Here is a 22,377-nt window from a genome sequence, read left to right on the forward strand (position 1 = left end):
TCTCTTCTGAGAGTTGAGAGATGCACAAATCTGTGCTTATAGCAATAAGGAGTCTGTTTAGTAGTATGCCCATTCAGCAGAATAATAATAGTAGGATCTCCTCTACAGCCTATAATATTTCTAAGCACAGGCTCTTGGCCCCAATAAAGGTGTCAGGTATGTGCTCCTTCCTGTGAAGAGGGCCTTAAATCCAATCAGAAAGTGTTTTGTTACTGCCGTAACATTTGTGCCACTATTACACCAGTGGGCGTATCTTGCCAGACCAGTGATTATTGTAGCTTGCAGGGTTCCTAGCCAATGATTACTTTCCTCTTCTGGTAGCAAGCATAGCAACTTCCAGTGCTATGAACAATATCCAGTAGGAATGAAGCTTCCAGGTCAGTTCTAGCTTAATTCCTCCATGTTCTCAAGTATGTAAGTGTCTTCAGCAATAGGCTCTCACTAACAAGTTCTGGAGGGTAACCAAGGGCAATGGCCAGTAATGTTTCAAGGCCTATGGCAACCCCTGGCCAACAACTCCAAAAGACAGAGCACATTTCATAGATACAGGAGGGTATATGAAGACTGTGTTGTTATTGTAAGAACCCAGGACATTCTATCTCTCCTCCCTTGAAAGATCACTCCCATGGCCTCTTATTATTTTCCCAGGCTCTATATCCATATATGAGAGAGAACATTTGACATTTCTCTTTCTGAGTCTGGGTTACCTCATTTAGGATGATTACTTCCAGTTCCATCCACTTACCTACAAATTTCATAACTTCATTTTTCTTAATGGTTGAACAATATTCCATTGTGTAAATGTACCACATTTTCATTATATATTCATCACTTGAAGGACATCTAGGTTGTTTTTATTTCCTGGCCATTGTGCATAGAGCAGCAATGAACATGGATGAGCAAGTATCTCTATAGTAGGATATAAAGTCCTTTGGGTATATGCCCAAGAGTGATATAGGTAGATCATGTAGTAGATCTATTGCTAGCTTTTTGAGGAAGATTCACACTAATGTCCACAATGACAGTACCAGTTTTCACCCCCACTAGCAGTAAATAAGTGTTCAGCTTTCCCCATATTCAAGCCAACATTCATTTTTTTATCTTTGCCCTTGTGACTGGGGTAAGGTAGAATGTGGTAACATAAAGGAGGAGAGAGGATAATGAAAAAGGAAGGGTTAAATGGGGTGGTGTGAAAGGGCAAGGTTGTGGATGACCACAGGGAAACAGAGTTTTCCAGACAGCTGGGAAGTTACTCATATGAACTCAAAGCAGTAGTGGCATCATGCACAAGACCCACATAAGCTCAAACCAGACAAAATCCCAGCTTAGAAGTGGGGATGTGGCTAAGAAGCCCCAACCCTAGATGAGAAACTATTGGCAACTGATAGCTGCTGAGAGAGAGTAGTCAGTTTTCTTCAAGGGTATGATGCTGGATAGGTTAACCATGTTCCAGTGGATGGACACACACCAAAAGGTATCAGGAGACACAAATTTGACTTGACAGACCTTAATATATATAACAGATGACGTGAAATTGGGTGGGGGTGGTATTAGCAGGGGATGCAAATAGGGGAGGTTTTCTAAATATAATCAAAATATATTGTATGAAATTCTCAAAAATTCAGCAAATTTTTTAAAATCCTTCAATGATTATTTGTTTCCTACTGAAACCCAACTTACACAATGTGGCCAACCCCCCAGTATACATACATGTATTTAGAACTTGAAAGTTATTCCTTTTAGACATCTAATAAAACTCAGTAAGTTATACCAAAGTATAAGGGAGAGAATGGAAAGAGTCCCGGATATCTACTCTTTGAGAGTCTAGGAATTAGACATTGTGGCAGGGAACAAATATAAGCACATCAAACGTAAGAGCTAGGACTCTGTGCAGCAGCATGTGGTTCTCTACAGCCTGTGGAGCACCGCTAGCATTTGCATCCTTCCACATGTTGATGCACTGATCTCTACCTACACTGGCAAGAGTACAAGCAAGAAAAATCATTGTTAATCCCTTAGAGTGGGCAGGGTTCTTGAACTTGAATCCTTACTAGCAAGACACAAAGATATGCAAGATTGATTCTGTAGTTCAGATAAACATGCCAATGACTCAGAAATAAAAGAATGAGGAACCTTGGAAAAACTGTCCCTCCTTTTTATTTAGCAAACAAGACACATGGTATGGTTTCAATGGAAAGCCAGTCTGATCATCATCCCAGCTATAGACATGCAGGCAACATTTACAGGATGTTTGTCAGATTTGATCCTGCTGAACACTTCCCTTTCTCAACTCTCTACTTCCTGGTTCTCCTGTTATATTTGTGATTCATCCTTCTTAGGTACCCTTTTCTCTGCCTACTCCTTAAACATTGGCATATTCTAAGATTCTATTCTTGGCCATCATCCATCCTCTCCACAGTCTCATAAGCAAACACAACTCAGTTCATGGCTTAGCTTGAGGCTCCATCTGTTCTTCCTCTGCAGTATACTGATTTAGCAACAAGTGTTGGGAAAACCCCAGGGCCAGATAAGGAACACAGTGGATCTGGGAGTAATCTTGGCTTGTGGAGATATTGAATCCCAGGGAAAACAAGTACAACCCACAGTGCTAGGCCTGTTTTCTCAGTGATCCAAGGAGCAGAGAAGAGCTGAGCAAGGAAGCCGAGTCTTCTTTCTCATCAGTGACATAAAAGATGGCTGAAAATACCCAGTTGCTATATTGGTAACAGAAGGGGTCAAAATGATATTTGCAGAAGTACATGGTCCAGGCCCTCTGCCACTTAACATCCTGTCAAAAAAGAACTTGAGTCTTTACTCTTAAAAAAGACATCAAAATCGGATTTTTAAATGAATCACGATGAAAAAGAGGAAAGTGAGTAAAAAAAATGTAGATTCATATATACGTGTTTATATTCAGAGATATAATTTTATATACACATTCAGCTATGTATTGAAAATGTGCATCTGAGAATATGTAATCTAAAAGAAGAATTCTTGGGGCTAGAGAGATGGCTCAGTGGCTAAGAGCATTTGCTGCTCTTGCAGAGGACCTGGGTTTGGTTCCCAGCACCCACATGGTGGCTCACAATTGTCTATAACTCCAGTTCCAGGGGGTCTAACACCATCTTCTGACCTCTGAGGGTACCAGGTACTCACGTGGTGCACATACACCCAGACAAAGCACTCATACACATAAAGTAAAAATAAATAAATCTTTCTACAAATTCTTAAATAAGAAATACCCACTTATTCAGATTTAGTTCTAACAGCCTAAAATAAATACACTTAAATGCATGCCAAAATCTGGGTATTAGATGGGGAGGTAAAAGTAAACATGTTCAAAGGTATGATACAGGTTAGGAAAGAGGAAAAAGGGGAATTAAAATTTCTAGAGTTTCTTCATGTTCTAGGTAGAGGGAGCAGTGAGCTAACAGTGGCTTGGTAAAGGAAGAGGTTGGCATTCGTTGTCATTTAATAGTGACAAAGGACATATGGCCTTGACTAAGTGCCTGGAAATGAATCATACTCATTACTGGAATGGAAATGATACTTAAGCTCTCAAATTTAATAAGGAAATAAACAAGCAATAAATATCAACTGAAAATAAACAGAGAAACCTGCAAAAATATGGAAAGAGAATAATCAAGGCTGCAAAACAAAGTGAAATAAAAACACAAAAGAAGAGTGGATGCAATGCAAAATGTAACATATTGTTACTTAATGTAAGTGAACTTAATTTCCTTTGTAAAACAGACACCACCACTTTGAGGTTTTTTTTCCTATTTAAAAAACAAACAAAGCTGGGCCTATGGCCCATACCTAGAATATCAGGCCTGGGAAAACTGAAGCAAGAGAATCATGGTCCTGGGCCATGCTAGACTACATAGCAAGATCCTGACTTTAAAAAACAAACAAACAAAACAAAACAAAACAAAAAAAAAAACAGCCAACTAAACAGAAAACATACTTCAGAGCAAAGAAAAATTGGAGGATTCCAGTGTTGGTAACAAGATCAATCACATCATTTAAAAGGTCCCTGAATTCTAGAAGGCTAGATGAGCTAACACTTACTACCGAATGCATAGCTATGTTCATTGTCATTAGCCAAAAATAAAGAGGGAGGTAATGCTCCAGTTGATGTGAGCAGAGAGAGACAGCGAGAGAGGAATGAGGACGATCAAGCTTGTAAGGGAAGATCTTTGGTTTTAGCACCTGGAGAGAGGTGTTAAACACAAGTTCCTGACAGGCCCCTTAAAGGACCATATCCTAAAAGAAAGGCACAATACAGAGAAACAGGAATGCTAGCTCGTCTTACCTTTTCCTAAATCTCATACTTAAGTCCTACCATTCACCCATTGTTCATTAAACTTACTCATTTTTTAACTTATTTCACTGTTGTCTTCACTGTTATAAAGTCACCTCATTCATTAGTTTGTTTTAGAGAGAAAGTTATACTATGTAGCCTATGCTAGCCTGGAACTCAAAATCTTCCTCAGCCTCCCAAGCCTGGGATTATAGGCATGCACCATCGTGTCCAACTAAAAGTTACCTTTTAAAATGCCCATTTTTAAGCTAGGCATTATAGCAAACGTAATCCTAGCAATGGGGCGGTGGAAACAGGGTGATCGCTGGGAATTGCTTGGAAACAGCTAGTGAGACACCCTGAGAAATGACATCTGAAGTTGTCCTCTGACCTCCAATATACACGTTTATTTAGGTGTACCACACCCCAACATATGCATGTACTTATATACACACAAATACAAGCATACACCCACATACACCCACACAAAATAAATAAAGCACCTATTTTTGTTTCTAATATAAACAACACCTGTCTGAGGCTCAGCAAACTTTCCTTGGTCTCTTACTATTTCTAATAGTTTGTGTCTTAGCTTTAACTGTCAACTTGACACAACACAGAGTCATCTTAGAGCAGAGCCTCAATTAAGGAATTTCCCAGATCAGACTGACCTTGGGCATGTCTATGGGAGACTGTCTTATTAATTGATTTAGAGGAGCCCATCCCACTGTGGGAGGCACCATTCCCTGGGCAGGTGGTTCTGACCTGTATAAGGAAGCTAGCTAAGCACAGAGCCTAAGTAAGGAGCAAGCAGCATTTCTCCACAGCTCTGGCTGCATTGCTGTCCTCACTGTCCACTGAGGCTGCCCTTATCAGTATCAACTACCTCCTCTATGCAACCCAAATCTGTGCCTGTTTTGTACTCAGTGGCTTTAATGAGCCACCCCCTCACCTGCATTTTCATACACCTCTGTCTTCCTAAGGTTTAAAAACCACTTCCCTGGGTCCCACTCCAGGCTCCCACTAGAATTCCAGACTCATACATCCAGTGGTATCTCCACTGGATATTCAGTAATCACTTCAGACTTTACGACTCTGGATTTCCTTCCTCTTTCATCTCTCGTCTCATTCTCAGTTGCTAAGATAAACATACCTGGGTTCTGACTCGATTCTTTCCCTTACTGCTGATGTGTCTCAGCAAGCCTGACATCACTCCCTTGTAAGCGTGTCTAAACCAATTCAATCTCTCTTTATCATCACTATAGCTTCCTAGTCTAAGTCAGGTGCTCAACTTTGGGTGATACTAGTAATCTTCTCATTGGCCTCTATAACCATTCCTCAGCAAAAGGCCCACCCCCTTAAACACTATTGTCCTGGTTTGTAAAGCCCATGAAGTTTGTTGTCACATGCTCTCTACCTAGCTCTTTCTTCATAATAATTCATCTGAATTTCCATTGTTCAACACTGTTGGGTCCTCAAGGACTATATGACCTAATTTGAGAGAATACAGGTGTCCTGGGAGTGTCGCGTCCATGTGAAGGAAGTCCGGTGAGAAAGTGGTGGGAGCTCATTTCTAATGTAAAGCAGGTGTAGAACAAAGAAAGGAAGGTGGGAAAAGGGGTGGTTGGAGGAAGGGGGAGGAAGGGAAAAGATGACCTCTAATTGGCTCCTTCACTGGTCATGGCAGGAAGAGAGATGACAAAGATATATTTGACAAGATATGAGGTGACGGTAAGCACAAAATAAAATGAATGTGAAAGGATTTTGTAAAGTATGCTACATCAAAATGAAGTTGGGTATACTTTTAAAAAAAGGTTAAAATCACATAAGCACAATTTGACACAGAAAAGGTCCTCTTGGCTATGTTCATATGTGTAAAGAAGAAACAGAAAAACACTGCACATCTACTTTAAAAATTAATATCAAAGCACATCAAAATATCAAAAATATTTTCACCAAGTCCTGCCAAGAAAAGAGAGGGCAGAGGAAAGAGAAAATTGAAACCAGTAGGAATAAGAATTGCAACAGATTATTGAAGCAAAGGACAGCTGTGCAGATACTAGACAACCCCCATCTCACAGCTTTGGGGAAATGTTATATGCAAACTTTTTAAACTACAGCCGAAGTTTCCAAATTTGTAGATGAACCTATTTAGGGGGATTGGTTGGCTGGTGCTAAGGCTTGAAAGTATTCCTCAAATGGTGAATATACTAAAGGCTTTGTCCCCAGCCTGCATATTATTAATGGATCCTATCTATCAATCCATCTCTATCTCTACCTCTCTGTTTCCTACATGCCACAAGGTGGACAGGTCTCCTCTGCCACCACAAACCCAAAGTAACATGGCCAAGCCACCATGAACTGAAATAGCTGAAGGAGGAGTCACAATAAACTTTTTTCCTTTTCTTTTTTTTGGGGGGTCTTTTTGAGACAGGGTCTCCATGTAGCCCCAGCTGACCTGAAACTGCCTATGTAGACCAGGCTGGCCTCGAAGTCACAGAGATCCACCTGCCCCTGCCTCCCAAGTGCTGGGATTAAAGGTGTGCACCACCATGCCCGGCCCTACTTTCTTCCTTTTAATTTGATCTTCCTAGGTATTTTGTTGGTGTTGGAAAAATGCTGACACAGTTGGCTGTTTTCTTCAGTCAGAACAATAGGCATCCTACTCTTGGTTACTCAACAAACCCAGATGGTAAGACCCTATATCTGAAGACACTACATACATGAGCTGTAGAACAAACAAGGAGAAATCAAGCTGGTGCTGACTTTAGAGCCTCATCTCTACTGACTAGTGTCCACGGTGCTAGAAGGTGCTATGCATGCTACCAGAAGGAAAAAATAATCAACAACCTTACCCAGCTGTGAATCTTGTGAACTACAATAACTGGTCTGGCAAGATATGTCCGCCCACCAGTGCAATAATGGCACAAAAATTATGGAAGTAACCAACTACTCTGTAATTGGATTTAAGGTCTGCTTCCTAGGATGGAGTCCATACTCCTGACTTTGATACAGGTTTAGGAACAGGCCACAGGACATAGGAGAGAATCTAATACTAGTTTTCTACTAACTAGTTATCATGTTAAACTGACTCTTAATGACTTACTGTTATACCCATAGATTAATACAACTCTCACCAGAGAAATTTCCTTATGCAACAGTGATTAATACAGAAACCCACAACTGATCAATATGCAGAGAAAAAGAGGTTGAAGAGTGCTTTCCCTGAATAGGACACCTATATCAAACTTCTGTTTTCCAAGGCTCAGGAAGCTTCAACCCCATGTAAGGAAACCGTGGCAATAGATGGCTGCTGCGAGAGGCAGAGGCAGTCTCTTTCAAGCATGAGACTCTTGGTAGGTTAGCCAGGCTCCAGGGGATGGGCCCACAATGAAGAACATTTGGAGACACAAATTTGACTCTGTAGGTCTTATCATATCTATAGTAGAGTGCATTAAACTGGGCCAGGGGCAATAAGGGGAGATGGGGATAGAGACAGGAATCTAAATACCATCAAATTATATTGTATGAAAATTATAAAAATTCAATATAACCCCCCCAAAAGAACAATAGGCATACATAAAAAAGAATATTCTTATCTTGGTATTTCGCCTCCACTAAATCCCAAATGAAGTTAAAGGGCAGGAAAATTGCGACTTTAAGAGCAGCTTTAGCTACATAAGACTGTCTCAAAGGACAAAAGTAAAACATAACTCCATATACATAGGTAGTTGACACAATAAGCATGAGGCATTGCCTAGAAACAAGGAAGAAAGGTTGTCAAGAACTGAGAAGGATGGCATGGTTCGAGAAAAAGCATATTCTGGTGTCAGTAGCCAAACCCACCAAATCAGCCCTGGAGACCAGTGTAAGACATGTAAGCCTGCTGATCCCTTCACATGGAAGGAAAGACAGTTGTTGAACCCTTGAGTCTCATGGGCTGACTACTGAGGGCCAGCCCATTATCAGTGGAGACTCAGAGATGGAGTCAAACAGAAAGGGACTGTCAGCACATAAGATTTCAGGTAGAAGTAAAAGACATTTATGGGCCTTTGGCAGAGATACAGCTCCTGCTTCAATGCCATCTTGCTTGTGAGGCCTCTAAGCACACTTTTAAGACTGCAATTGATTCCCTCCTTCTATACTTAAGTAGTCACTGATACTCACATTATTTTTTTCCCCAAGCACTAACCATCTGTGTAATTCTTAATGCAATAATTGTCTCCCCATCACTACAACCTAAATCCCCCAACCTAGAGGATATGGAGGCTTTTCTGTTTTTCTCCCTAGTAGATCCCAGGTTCACAAAGTGGGGACTCATGCGGAACATCCCCTTGGAACATATTTGAAGGATGAATGAGGAGCAACTTGTTCGGAGTCATGTTGAGTCATGAGTTACATGGATTGATTAGGGAGAGCTAGGACCAGCAGTGAAATTAGATACCACTAGCAAATATTTCTAGGTACAAAAAGAAAAAATAGAACACAAGCCTTTTTTAAGCAAATGTTTATTTATATCAAAATACAAAACATTTCTGAAGCAGAGTAATGTTACATGAGAAGCAATTAAATACTAAGTTTTTTTTAGATCCGTTTAACTTGCAACATTCCCAGGGTTACCTTCACTGGCTACACATCTAGTTGTTGGATGTGCCTTCTTTCTCTCTCTTTTCCTGTGTTTGTTCATGTACTGTTTGCTTGTTTGTTTCTTTTTCAGGATATGAACATGCAGTGTTACTAGTGATGAGTCGGTTAGTATTTAGCAAGCCTGAAAGTACCAGTGGGTGGAGCCTGGTGTGACAGTCTGGGCCAAGGCAGACTACAGATTCTCTCCCAAATGATTCTAGGTTTTCGCTCAGCTTTACAATGGCAAGTCTGAAGCCAAAGGAATCACTGTCCTCAGCAGCCAGGTCAGGCATTATTGCTTAGGACCATGGAGCGGTTACGGTTTATGGGTCACCAGCTGTGGGGTCTTCTCAGTGGGCTAAGGAGTCCACTTGGAGGGGTGGCAACTAGCAGGCCCAAGGCCAGGTACAGGAGGGGCAGAGACCCTGGAGGAACCCATGTCAAGAAATCAGGAGAAGGCTGGAGATTAAAAAAAAAAAAAAAAAAAAAAGGCTTCTCCCAGCCTTAGGCGACTGTGATTTGGTAGCTGAGGTGTCTGCCCCATGGACAGGCCCTTCATAAATATTTAGAATTTGGAGAATTTTGAGGAAGAAAGCACCTGGTTGAGCGTAGTTGTTTCTGACATACCTCCACTACTAACTGAGAAGAAAGGAAAGATGGGAACCAAGAGGGAGCACAGCCCTCAATCCCACAGCCACCCCACTCCCAGGCCAACCTGGGTCTCCCCTTCAAACCCCAGTTAGTATGTTCACTTTGGCACTGTGCACCAGCGACCTTGCGCACACGCATGCATGCACATGCATGCCACACCCATGCCTGGTTTCCCTTCAGCAACTGCTCAGACAGCAGAAGAGTACCCCACCTCCACCATCATCCTCTGCTCTCAGGGGTCCCCTTGGCCCACAGGTCCCCAGGACCCAGCCCTAGGCTTGGCACACGCTGGCATTCCCAGGCTTTTAAGAGAGTGATGGAGCAGGGAGCTCCCCAGAGACAGAATATACAGTGTAGAATATGTCATAAGGCTTTGGTACAGCACCAATTTAATGTTCATATAATTTGATTTCTAAGTAATCTTTCAGAACAAAAAAAAAAGCTTACTGAAAAAATAGTGTTTTTATTTACTTTTCAGTTACATACCTGAAGTTCAAAAAGTAAGCCTCTAGTTGCCATTCAGATTCACACTCAAAGGTGTTTTGTGCACAGCTGTACAATGTGTTGGTTTATCTTTAATTTGGAACCAAAGTCAGCCGCCCATGATAACTGACTTTAACCAGTCCATACAGACAGACAGACAGACAGACAGACAGAGAGAAAGAGGACAGAGGAGAGAAAGAAAAGGGGGAAGGGAGAGAGGAAGAATGAGGGAGGAAGAGAGGAGAAAGAGAGAGAGAACACAAAAGCCACCCCTAAATCTCCCACCCCAACCCCCTAGGGAAAACATCTAATAGAGACAAAATACAGCAAAATCTAAGGAACCAGTGGGACGAAGGTGACTGATTCCGTCCAGCTGGCCTTTTCAGGAGCAGCACCATAAAGCACCCTAGAGCAGTGATGTTGTAATACTCAACATTCGAGAAATGGAAATGAGGTCTGATTGATCTTCACAAGAAGACCTGGCATGGAGGAGGAGAACCCCAAAGAAAGTCAAAGGAAGAAAAAGTTTGAAATGAGAGCAAGAAATCTCATGACAAGAGTCATGTCCAGATGCATTAGAACTAACAGCAAGAGGTTGTCAGGCATCTGGACATACGCAGTCTGTGAGGTACCTGGCAGGGAGCATCAGGACCCCCCTCCACTTCCACTCACTGCCTTTGTGAGAGATGGAAGAAACACATCCAAGATAATATAGTCCCTCCTGGTAAGAGGGAAGGTGAAGATAAAAAAAGGAACCTAGGGTTGCTATCCAAAGCAGGACACTGTCTATTCAGTCAGGGACTGTATAAGGACAGGTCACTTAGGAAAGCACACCCTGTCTGCACTCTCAATCTCTGGCCCCACAAACGGCAGTTAGGAAATTAAATCTGAATGGAGCTTCAAGGCTTTCTGATATTGATGTGTACAATTCAGTCAATTGAGCACTGGTTCACTGCTCCCCTTCCAACGCCTCAGTGTGAAGTTCCAACATCAAGATTATTTCATAGAACAATCCCTCCCAGTCCCTGAACTGAGCACTAGTCACTTCATCAACAACAGGACAGACCTCCCCATATGCCAACATCACGATCAACCACTCAGCCACAGGGAGTAGAGTGTGTAGATTCATCGGCTCCCAACCTCATGCTTTTATATTGCTCAAAATGGTTCCACATCAGTATCTACAGCAAAACGTGGGAGGGTCCAGCCAGAAACCAAGAAACAGTGGATGCACCCCTTTCCCCCAAGTTCCTGGTTGGGGACAGTGGTGAAAAGGAGAGAGGCACACCAACCCTTAGGAGATTTGTCTCCCTACTCTTGTTCCATACAGAAGACAGAAGTAGCAAAACTTTTTTTAAAATCTCTTTAGATTCCCCCTAGATTCTGGCAAAAGAGAAGAGCTCCCCAAGTCAATAGCCTTCCACACCCTGTGGACCAAGATGAGTCACCAGCACACAAAACAGTTCAGTCCTGGCAGTGGCTTTATAGAGCACCCCATTCAAACACCTGTCCCATTAACTGAAGGATTCAAAGACAAGATAGCTTGCCTACTCCATATACAATCAGATCTCAACCCACTTTGCTCCATGTGCCCTCACAAAAAATAGGAAACTGATGCTAGGCCACAGTTCCCTTCTCCTCCAATGTCTACCCTTGTACCATCTTGGTGAGGTCTGGGTCACAGAAAGGGCATTAGGTAAATTATGTCTTCCTCAAACACTAAAACTTCAAGGGAAGGGATATATCCCTGTCTTCCCTTTTCTAGACAATGAAGGGTCTGCTTGGGCATCATGAAACAGGATGGCAATCTCGTACTGTTGCGGTCTCTCAGGACCAAGCCTTTGGCTTAGCATGGAAATAACAGAGTGTTAGAGAAACCTATGTAGTATAAGCCCTCTGATGCTAAAGTGCTTGACTCTGCTGGCATCATACGACCAGAAATGAGACAGAGTCTACCATACAAAGAGAGAGTGTGGGCTCTAAGAACCAAAAGGACAGTAATAGAATCACCATCTTCAGTGGTTTAGGAAGGTACACAGATTTTGCTATTCCTGCTCAATCTCCTAGAAAAGTTCCAAGAAATACCTGTTTGTATCCACCTTTAGCCTCCTCAGTAGGCTACAGGAAAGACTAGACACACTGTCAGTTAGAGCCAGTTCTGGAGCCATCCAGGACTGCATGGACAGAGCCTGTTTTCCTGTAGTGTCCTTGGAAAATGGTGTTTTGAGCAGATCATCACAGGGAAGCCATGCTTAAACTCCATTCCACCCTACTCTGCCTATATTCCCAAACAAAGAGAACCTTTCCCATGGTTGAGGCAAGTGAGATAAGAGCTCTTGGACATCATGTTTTGGTTAGATAAATTTGCCTTTTCTTGAGTGGGGAGCAGAAGGAGTAGAGAGACAACAGCTGTCTCTCCAGGCTCCTGCACCATCTGGCCATGCACCAGCTTCAGGCACATCACTCTGATCACTTGGCACATCAGAAGAAAAAGCTAGCACCAGGAGACACCAGCTGAGGCAGCAAGGCATGTGGTCCTTGCAGCACATGTGAGGTCTTGAATTCTCAGAGAGGTATTCTTCAGAGTACATAAAGCTTTCCACTCAAACACAAATGAACTCCTGCTCCCAGAACCTCCCATCCTGAGTCACATTCTTCCAATATATTGTCTGTTTCACAGACCCAGGCTAAGTGCCAGATGGAAGGTACCAATAGGACCCATCCTTCAAGTCTTACCCAACATCAGTCTTCCATTCCTGATCCTCTACTCAATGTCCCAGGATTGGACTGCTCCATTTCCAACAACACTCTATTTTCCCATTAAAAATAAATGAAGAAAAAGCATAGATGCTATATTTATAATAGATATCACATTCACACTGGTTCCAAGAATCTGCAGCAATAATTACCAGGGTGTAGCTTCTCCAAGACTGAGCCCACACAGTTAGCCTCAAAATCTCATCACCGCACCGCTTGAGCCCAGGTGCTACAAACCAGGACAGGTGTTACTGGAAGCCCAAGGTGATTAATCTGACCTCCCTCTTTACAAGCAGCTAAGCTGGATTTCTTCCAAAGAAGTGGGTACCAACACACAACCATAAGGAGATGGATTCATGGAGTGCCCAGTTCTCCATCGTCCTTGCTATATACAGCATCTCTGCCAAACAGTTCCAGGCATAGAACCCTCCTGGCAGGAGACATAAAGATCCAGGTTCTTTGGGGTTATAGATCCAGAAGCTCCCCACAACCTATAGCTCACTTGTCCTTTCTGCAAATGAGTTTAGTTTGTTCATATATACACATTTCTATCAGAAAGATCCAAGCAGCTTTAAACATTGAGTGTATCTCAGAAAGGATGGAAAAAGAGGTGGCATCAAGGCATGAGCTAGCACCCCAGGCCACCTGGGGAAGGTGATACTGCTCAAAGCATCTCTAAGTACAGGTACAAAAATAAATCAAACTATGACTTCATATAGATATATAGATATATAGATATGATAGATAGCTTTATATAGGTTTTCTTTATATTAATATATGTGTGCAGAGGGCATGAGCCCCCACTCATCCTGCCCGGCTTGCATCTGTTCCCTACCCAAATCCCCCCCATTCCCCATGTGGACCACTTACCTGAAGCTCCCACTATTAGTCACCACTATTGCATCTGATCCTTGCCCTCCCCCCAATAAGTAGTGCTCCTCTCGCCTTAAAATAGAACACATTATATATTTATATAATTTTATATACAATCTCCATAAAAAATGCACTCAAGATGGTGTATTACTAGTATGACCCTCCTACCAAAACAGAAGTTTGTCTATCAAAGAAAAAGCCAGCCATAAAGAGGGATTTCCTGGGCCTGATGCTACTCAGGCAAAGCAGTATGTCTATTATCTCACACCCACACCCACATCAAACTCACATACACATTGCATCCATATAACACATACCATAACACAAACACACACCACACACACAGATACTGTGTGAACACACCACACATCACATAGATACTCATACCCATCCACCACACTTACTTCTGAACACTGGAATAAACAATTGGCTGGAGGTTCAAGACCAGGCAGATAACCTGTACCTGTAGAAAGACAGGTGAGATCATCCCATTTCTCTGACCCACTGAGGGCAATATCAACCCATTAAAGACTGCTCAATTGTTTTCAGTAGGCAAAATAAATACTTGGTGATAGAGTGACAGTCTCCCAAGGTTTTAAAGGTACTGTGAAGATTAGTCCCCTCCACCAAGTATAATAGATACCTAAGCCAGAAGGAAATAAAAACCCCAGATCCACATCCCCCATATGAGCAGCATTGGCCCTGATCATCAGCTTGTGTGAAAACCCCACACCTCTCCCAAAAGCATGCTTACAATATTTTAAGGGTGAAAATGCAAATCCCTTTCCAATCCAACCCTCCCCAATTGTCCTCCCCAACTGTCTCCCCAACCCAAGCACATCACTATCGTAAACCATGCATCAGCCAGAGATCACCAGAGCCACACACAGGTAGGAGAGGAAGGAAAGGAGCCTGATTGGTGTAAATGTGAGGTGGAAGGAGAGCTTGCTCTACTTCCTAAAACAGACTCAGGAAATCCAGTGCCAGTGGAAAATGATTGGATTGGTGGAACACACTACTTTAAGACTCAAAAGCCCAGTCATTTGTGTTGCCATATAGTCGGATGGGAAAGGTAGACAGTAAAGGCCAGTGCTGCAAGCAGAGTTTGTACTGCTTCAATTGAATTCCCCAGTCAGGCCAAAGCTAATCACCATTCATCAGCTCATCGGCTCTCTTCAGGATCCTTAACCGCTGCTATCAACCCAATGCAGAAGAAAATGTCCAAGTGACTGGCTGCTGACCTACCCAACTATTTAGCAATTAGGATATATCAACTCTTCTTTTTTTCTTAGGCATGGTCAGCCATTAATAATATTTGCATTAATACATAATTTTTCTTTATCTACAAAGGAACCCTTAGGATCTAGAATTGTCTGTGGGACCAGACTCAATTGAATGGAAATTTTTGACGAATTTAAAAATGAGGTCGTGAAAAAAATTCTACCCTCTTAGCAACCAAATACACCAAACGTCTGGTGCTGACTGTATTTGTTCCTGTAAGGCTTATTTGTAAGTATAGGCAGGGGCTCAGAAATAAGGCTCTGGACTCATGCTGATTCAATATCAGAAGTGGCAACCACCCACATCCAAACACCAAGTGGGTAAGAGTTACTAGAATACAACCAGGCCTTTGATTCTTGGTTTACTGGCTTTCTCTAAAGAGTGTCAGTTTGGCCCCTTGATCCAGGAAGAAGTTGGACACATTAAGGAGTACAGAATGGTTGATCTCTGATTTCAGGTGAAATTCTTTTACCCTCCTACTAGCTACAGTCTGGTAACTTTATCCTATCAAAGGAAGAGGCAACCTCTAGGCATAAGGCCACTGTGTAGTCTCCAGGACAAAGGAAGCCTCTACAGTTCATGAAAAAAGAGTGGCAAATACAGAAACAAGGTCCCAGGTCCTCCTCTCCACAACCATCACCAGTGTCTGGTGAGCATTTTCAAACACAGCTGAGGAAGAAAGGCAATCCTCCACTGCTGTCCAGGAGAATAAACACAGCTCCTGAGAAAAATCCTTCTTTATTGGCAAAGAGCTCGTGTCAGGATGGCAGTGAAGGCCAGTCTCCCAGCTTTCGCCTGAGGAGCCCCACGAAGAGAGAAAGCTGAAGAGCATGATGACAAATAAGTCTGTCTGGCACTCAGGGTTAGAGGCCAATTCCACAGGAAGCAAGGGACCCCTGTGAAGACAAAAGACTTCTTCCAAGATCCAGTCTGGGCCTGTTTATAAGGCCCTATCGAAACCTTTCTCATTGACTACATCCCTCCCATACCAGACACATCTGCCCCTCACTGCCCCGACTTCTCATTCTGCCTCCACAGGCAGTCCCTCGTTTCCTTGGAATGGTCTCCCAATGTGTTTACTGCACTGTTGTGGCTAAGTTATCATCTCCCAAAGAAAACTGGAGGCTCTGTGCCTCTGTTTGGGTCTTGCCAGGCTATCCCAGGATTCCTATATGCCATAACTGATTTGACATTCTATCCCTTTCAGCCTCATACACCTGACCAAGAGCAGGCACCCTCTCCAGGCTCCAACTTTCTAACTCTCCTTCCTGAATCACATCTGCCCTAACAACCACTGTATTCAATGAAGATTGGACACTAAGCCACATCCTGAATCTCTTCTCAAAGGGACAAAGACGGTCAATGGGGCCCTGAGCCTCAATCTCATCAGGGCCTGCTCTGGCTTCATATAGGAGAAAACACAACAGGTGAGGTCAAGCCAAGGGGAAGCTCTGGGAAGCCTCTCCACATTCCCCCCATCTCTGCCTTTTGACTCCATCCTACTGCTCCTAAGTTCCTGCAGTGCCTCCCAAAGCTTCTTCACATGCAAGCAAAGCAAGCCAAATATTAACCATTAGCTTTTCTTTTCCTAGAGTTCTCTACATAGCATTAAAATGTATTTATCTACAATTTCCCAAACCCACTCCAAGCTCCCAAAGGATTTGACTACCAAAATCCAAATAGCTCCAGCCGCACAGACCTCAGCCCCAGATTCAAATCCTGAGCATGACAAAGATGTCCTAGTGCTCTGCAGTGTCCATGTCACCCTTGAATCTAGTATTTGTCAATCTTTCAGGGGGTGGGGGGGTCCACATCTCAATCTTACCCAGTTTCCTCTCCATGAAAAGGGTAGAAGAATAAACAACTAAAATCTGTTCAACCTCACATTATTTTAGATCACTATGCAAAAATAGAGAGCACACTGGAAAAATATCAATGAAGCAATTGTTCTAAACCACCCTGCTGGAATCTCCCCAAAAGGAATAACCCAGAGCTCTGGAGGAGGGGTGCAGCCCTGCTCACCCTTTGCAATGCAGCATCCTTCCTATTAAGACAGTAGAATCCCAGATTGCTTCTCATTTCCTGCCCTAGCCCCACCAAGAAAACTAGGAGGGAGAGAATGGATGGCCAATAGATGTGGCCAACACCAGATAGATGTTGGCTTACTGGCCACCAATGACCACTCAGAATTCTACTCAAAGCCATGAAACCCTCTGGTGGCCAGCCACCAAATCAAGAAACAGGATCCACTTCTCCTTATTGCTCATCTTTGTCCCCTAAATAACTGCAGTCTTTCTGGTCCCTTAGGGAACCATTTTACGCTCTTTCTGGTTGGTGGTTTGAATACTGAAACAGACACCATTTCCAGCCAAGACGCAGAAGGAAAGGTAGAGAAAATTCTGAGCACAGGGATAGGTTTGAACTGAGTTGCTTCTGTAAGGCTACCACACCCAAAAGGGGGAGATTTGGAAGACATGTGATCTCCCACAGTAAGGAGGGCGAAAGCCCTAGAAAGCCCAATATTGGTCATTGCCAAGTTCACAGGCAGAGTATAAAGGATGTTGGTCCCTAGAAGTAGATACATCCCATCATGCACATATTCCTAATCAGACTGTTAAATGAGTGCCGACACCCAGGACTTAAAGACTGCTGTGACACCCTGATCCCCTGATGGAGGGGAGTATATTCCACCAATATCATCTGTAGTCATTAAAGGAGGGTTGAAACAGTTTCCAGTGCTGTAGGAAGGCCACTGCCTCCAGGAAAAGTCACAAGAAGGAAGACCGCTTGGGAGGAAAATGAGTCCAGTCTGAGGCCACTTTGAAATAGGTAGACCTCATGTCCATTCCCAGCACTGGAGATATCATAGCACAGCTGCCACGCAGCGGCCACACAAAAGCACAGCTTCTACCATTTTGTCATCTGAGCTGAGGTAAGGGGCACTGCCAGAGGCAAGAAGAGGAAGAGTCAGCACCTTTGTTAGCACAGCCTGCAAGCCTAGCCTGCACTGGCTGAGGTACCTTGCCCCACAAGGTTTGGCTCTTGTCCATAAACAACATCCAAAAGAAGCAAAGCCTTCCACCTCAACTTCTCCTCTTTTCTAACCACAAGGCCCAGGCAGCATCAGGGCCAGAATTCCCAGGTGGGTGCTCAGAACAGTTAGCCAATTTCATTCCAAAGTTTACCAGCCCTGAAACCCTACTTTTACAATCCATCTCAGGACCTGGCACAGGAATCACATGTTGCAAGAGGACAGGTGAAGATCACAGACTGGCCCATTGTCAGCCTCCAAATCTCATCCCAGTACATCAGGTAGGATTGTTCCCAATATCCCCAGGAGATGCTCAAGCGAACAGCCCATCATGGTACAGCAGCAGAGGTATAGCACCACCTCTGAAAAAGGGACAGTCTCCCAACTTTGCTCTTCTACTTCACCAGAGTTGCTGTCCAGTGACCAAGTGGACTCTAACACCCCAGAGAAATACATCATTTGGAGGGTCTAAGGTACATGGCCTAATCCTAGAGCAACAGAAATTCTTTTACTTCTAAAAGAGTGAACCTCTTTTACTCATGTTGACAAGGGAGTTGTGGTAGTTTGGCTTACATGGTTAAAGCCTCAAGTGTAGCATTGGTCCCTAGCTCACTAGGAGAGAAGGAAGCACCAGGGCCTGACTTCAGAGATTCAGTCCATTCCCCAAGATGGAAGTTCGATAAATGACCAGCTTCCCAACCCCTGGAGGCCATATCTGATCAAAATCACTAGGCCAAGTAACTGGCAACTCCAGGAGACCAAAAGATACCTTCTAGTGCTTTGACATGGCTAATGTCCATGCAGGTCCCTGGGGAGAGGTGCACATCCTCCACACTCACCAAAACAGCAGCACCAAGAAGGAATACTCCCTGGAAGTCAGCAGCTTCTGCTACTCTGGGCTAGGCCAAAGGGAAAGTGAGGACAGCCCCAGTCTCCCCTGCTCTCTGCCTCTTCCCTATGCTTGGGTACCATCATAACCTCATAGAAGGAAAGAGAAGCATCTGAGTTGGAAAATGGCATCAGGAAAGCGTCTAGGTGCTAACAGTTGCAACCAGGACAAGATTTGAACTAAGAAAGGATTAGGATGCAGGTGCTGCCCACCATCCTTCCACCGTCATCTCTGTGCCTCAGTCAGCCCCACTGAGGGCCAGTGAGGGAAGAGCACCCCAGAACTCAGTAATCTGAGGTACCCCTACTTCATTTCATGTACCAGAGATTGAGTCCTGGGTGTGGAGAAGGACCCCAGGGCAAAGCAGAGTTGGCAGGCAGCACATAGAGAGTATGCCAAGGAGCTACAGGCAGCTCCCACAAATTGCAATTAATCAATCTGGAGAATTAGCAGACACAAAAGGAAAGGAGGAGCCAATTGGCGGCAGGGGGGCAGGGCTCCAGAGTGCCAAGCTGAGGCGGGTATAAATAGAGCTGTGGCAGCTTAGTGCTCACCACAGGTGGCTGTAGACAGGAGCACCTTGGGCCGCAGGGCTCTTGGCCCGGGCTGGACCAAAAACGACTAATGCATGACATGAGCAAAGGGTTGTATTATCAGGCCTGCCTGTCAGACCCTCTGCTAAGCAACGTCTATTTCTGTGAAGTAAGCCAAACTGTGACAGGAAGAAAGATGCCGATCTGGCCTTGTGCCTGGCCATGCTTTCTTCACCCAGCAAACAGGCAATAAACGCTTGTGTTTAATTCAGGGGTAACTTGTTGCTAAATCTCTAAGCAGGGAGCTAGAAATCATGGCAGGGCCTCATTTCTGCTCTCTATAGGAGAAGCTAGAAAGAACAATGAAGCTGAATCCAGTTGAGAGGCATGAACCTGTTTCAACTGGAATGATCCCCTAAGACAGGCATGAGGGCACCCCACCAGCTCATAGCCAGTCCTGCTCACCAACCTCAGCTTTTCACTACCTTCCTCCATCCTTCAATGACCACAGGAAAGAAACAGCATTTGCTTCAATGTACATATATATACACATAGAGAAACCCACCAACTACACACAAGTGCATTTGTATCTATATCTATATATATGTGGAGTCTAGAGGACAGGGTGGAATGCTACCCTCTCCCAGGACTGGGAAAACAGAAACAGAAGCAGACAGCAGTAAAAGCCATTGCTTTCCTCTTCTTCACTTCCTAAGACATTTGAAGAGGTGAGAAGAATCAATCTAGTAAAGAGGGAGAGGTAAGGTGGAGGACATGTCTTTCTTTTCCCTACGCACTCCCCAACTCTAACCCATAAGCAAAAGCTCTGCCCCCAGTCCTCTGCCCTGTGGACGAAGCCAGCCGGCTAGATCTAGGGGGAAAGGCCCACACTGGCAGAAGGGATTGCAAACAGGACAAGAGTCTGAGCCATCCCATGGTGGGCAGAGGAGGACAAGGCCCCGTACAATGTCCCTCTCTGCCCCCTTAGCCTAGCACCCTGCCCTGGGGACACTTAGAGTGAAGTTAAGTTATAGCAGAGTAGCGTGGCCTGGATCGTCATGATCCACGCTGTTGAGGATCGCCGTCTGGTCTTCTGGAAGCTGACGATGGCACAAGTCTGAGAGCCGGGCAAAGGGGTCAGGACGAGTGTGTCTCTTCTTCTTTCGGAGGCAGACAGCTTCGTCGGGCCACAGAACCTGAGAGTTGGGAAGCTGCTGAGCCTGGGAGGCAGAACCGTCTACAGAAAAGGAGATAGACACACAAAAGAAAAAGTGAAAAGGGAGAACACAGCCTCACACACTGCATGCCTCTCCCAGGACTGCAGTCTGAGTTTCCATTGAAACAAAAGGAGCATCTGAATGCATGAACAATGAGGCCAAACCACTACAGAGAAACCTCCTCCTTCCCCCCTGGAGTAACAAGAAACCCAGCCTTGCCCCTTGCTCTGAAGGAACTCTAGGAAGTAGAATAGAAATCTTTCCTTCGGTGAATTTGCAGATCTCAACAACCAAGTTATGTCAACACTCAATCTACATACATCTGCTTTGCAGTGCTTCTTGGACACCAGGCATCATTCTAGGTGGTGGGAAGCAGGGCTTTAATATAGTTCCCTCTCCTTTCCCCAGCAATGACAGAGGTCACACCAGACTTCAATTGTGCAATAGTGAGTCAGGCCTGGACCTTCTTCCACTGTCAGGGCCACTCCCCTGCCTCATGGCCCTTCTGTAGATGCAGTGGGAAGGTTAATCTTTCTAGATTACACTTCAGCATGGGGGTAGGGAGGAAGAGACAAACTGTCAAGATTTGAAAAATACAGACACTGGACTCCCAGGTGCTGCAAGTACAACAAAGAGAAATAAAATAGGACCACGCCAGTGGCCAGGGCCCTACTTCTACTTCTCAAAGGGTTAACACCTGACTGGAGTCTTGAATTCAGAGCCTTCCCTAGAGCTGAGCAAAAATGAGTACCATCGGAAGGTACAGCAGTGCGGAAACCCAAGTTAAGAGCAAATGTAAGCCAGTATAGTGCCATACACCTGTAATCCCAGACTGGGGAGGTTGAGGCAGTAGGATTATGAGTTTGAGGTCAGCCTAAGCTACATAGCCTGAGCTACCCTATCTCGAAAATCAAAACAAAGCAAACAAACAAATAAAAAAATAAAAACAGAGCAAGCATGGCACACTCTGGAGAGAGAAAAATGGCAGGGGTACTGAAGTTTGAAATCTGTTCTTGTTTGTTCTTGTTGCGAAAAGCTTATAGAAGGTTTTCGTGTGTATATGTGTTTGTATATATAAAAGACATGTGAAAATGGGTGCTGTAAAATCTCTACAGCTCAATCTGGCTACTGTTTGAGCAGTCAGAAGGTAGAAGCAGGAGGATCCAGAGGTCAAAGCCAGCCTGAGCTACACAGCTAGTTATAGGCCAGCCTGAATTAGTGAGACCTTGTCTCAAAACAACAGTAACAAAATATTTTTCTTTCTCTACCTCAGTGTTCCCATCCACAAACTGATAGGAAATCAGTCACGCTAAGGGCTAAGTAACCCAAGGATTCAGGAGCTTCATCTCTGTGGAACACTGTAGGAGTATGGATGGGACAGGAGGGTAGCTGTAAGGCACCAGTTCAGATAGGAGATTTTTTTGCAGTAAAGACAGCCAAAGAAAGTCAGATTCAGGATACACTGCAAAGGCTGAGCCAACAGATGTTACCAAATGGCTTAGGTGTGAGTCGTGAGGGCCAAAGAAGAATCTAGGAAAAAGCTGCCCGAGAAACTGAACCCGAAGAAGTGCTATTTACTAAACTGGAGAGATGTGGGAAGAAGCAGGTTTGAAAAGGATAAACAAAAACTCTTTGGGGGACAGTATGGAAGCTACAAAACATCCAAATGCAAGTTCAACCAGCAACTGGCAATGTGAGACTTGATCTCATAAGAGACACCTAGACTAAAAGCA

General features: G+C 44.0%; 1 protein-coding gene across 2 annotated transcripts in view; it reads right to left on the reverse strand.

Annotated features, from left to right (window-relative positions):
* Positions 1–8,799: 8,799 nt before the first annotated feature.
* Igsf9b (immunoglobulin superfamily member 9B) overlaps positions 8,800–22,377 on the reverse strand; it is a 59,034-nt gene continuing 45,456 nt past the window's right edge. For both annotated transcript variants that reach the window (XM_017803485.1, XM_017803486.1), the window contains exon 20: positions 8,800–20,664. In XM_017803485.1, the coding sequence (XP_017658974.1) occupies positions 20,456–20,664 (209 nt within the window). In that variant the 3' untranslated portion in view covers positions 8,800–20,455. The remainder of the gene's footprint in view (positions 20,665–22,377) is intronic.

The sequence above is a fragment of the Nannospalax galili genome, unplaced genomic scaffold (genome assembly GCF_000622305.1).
Source record: "Nannospalax galili isolate Female #2095 unplaced genomic scaffold, S.galili_v1.0 scaffold66, whole genome shotgun sequence".
NCBI lineage: Eukaryota > Metazoa > Chordata > Mammalia > Rodentia > Spalacidae > Nannospalax > Nannospalax galili.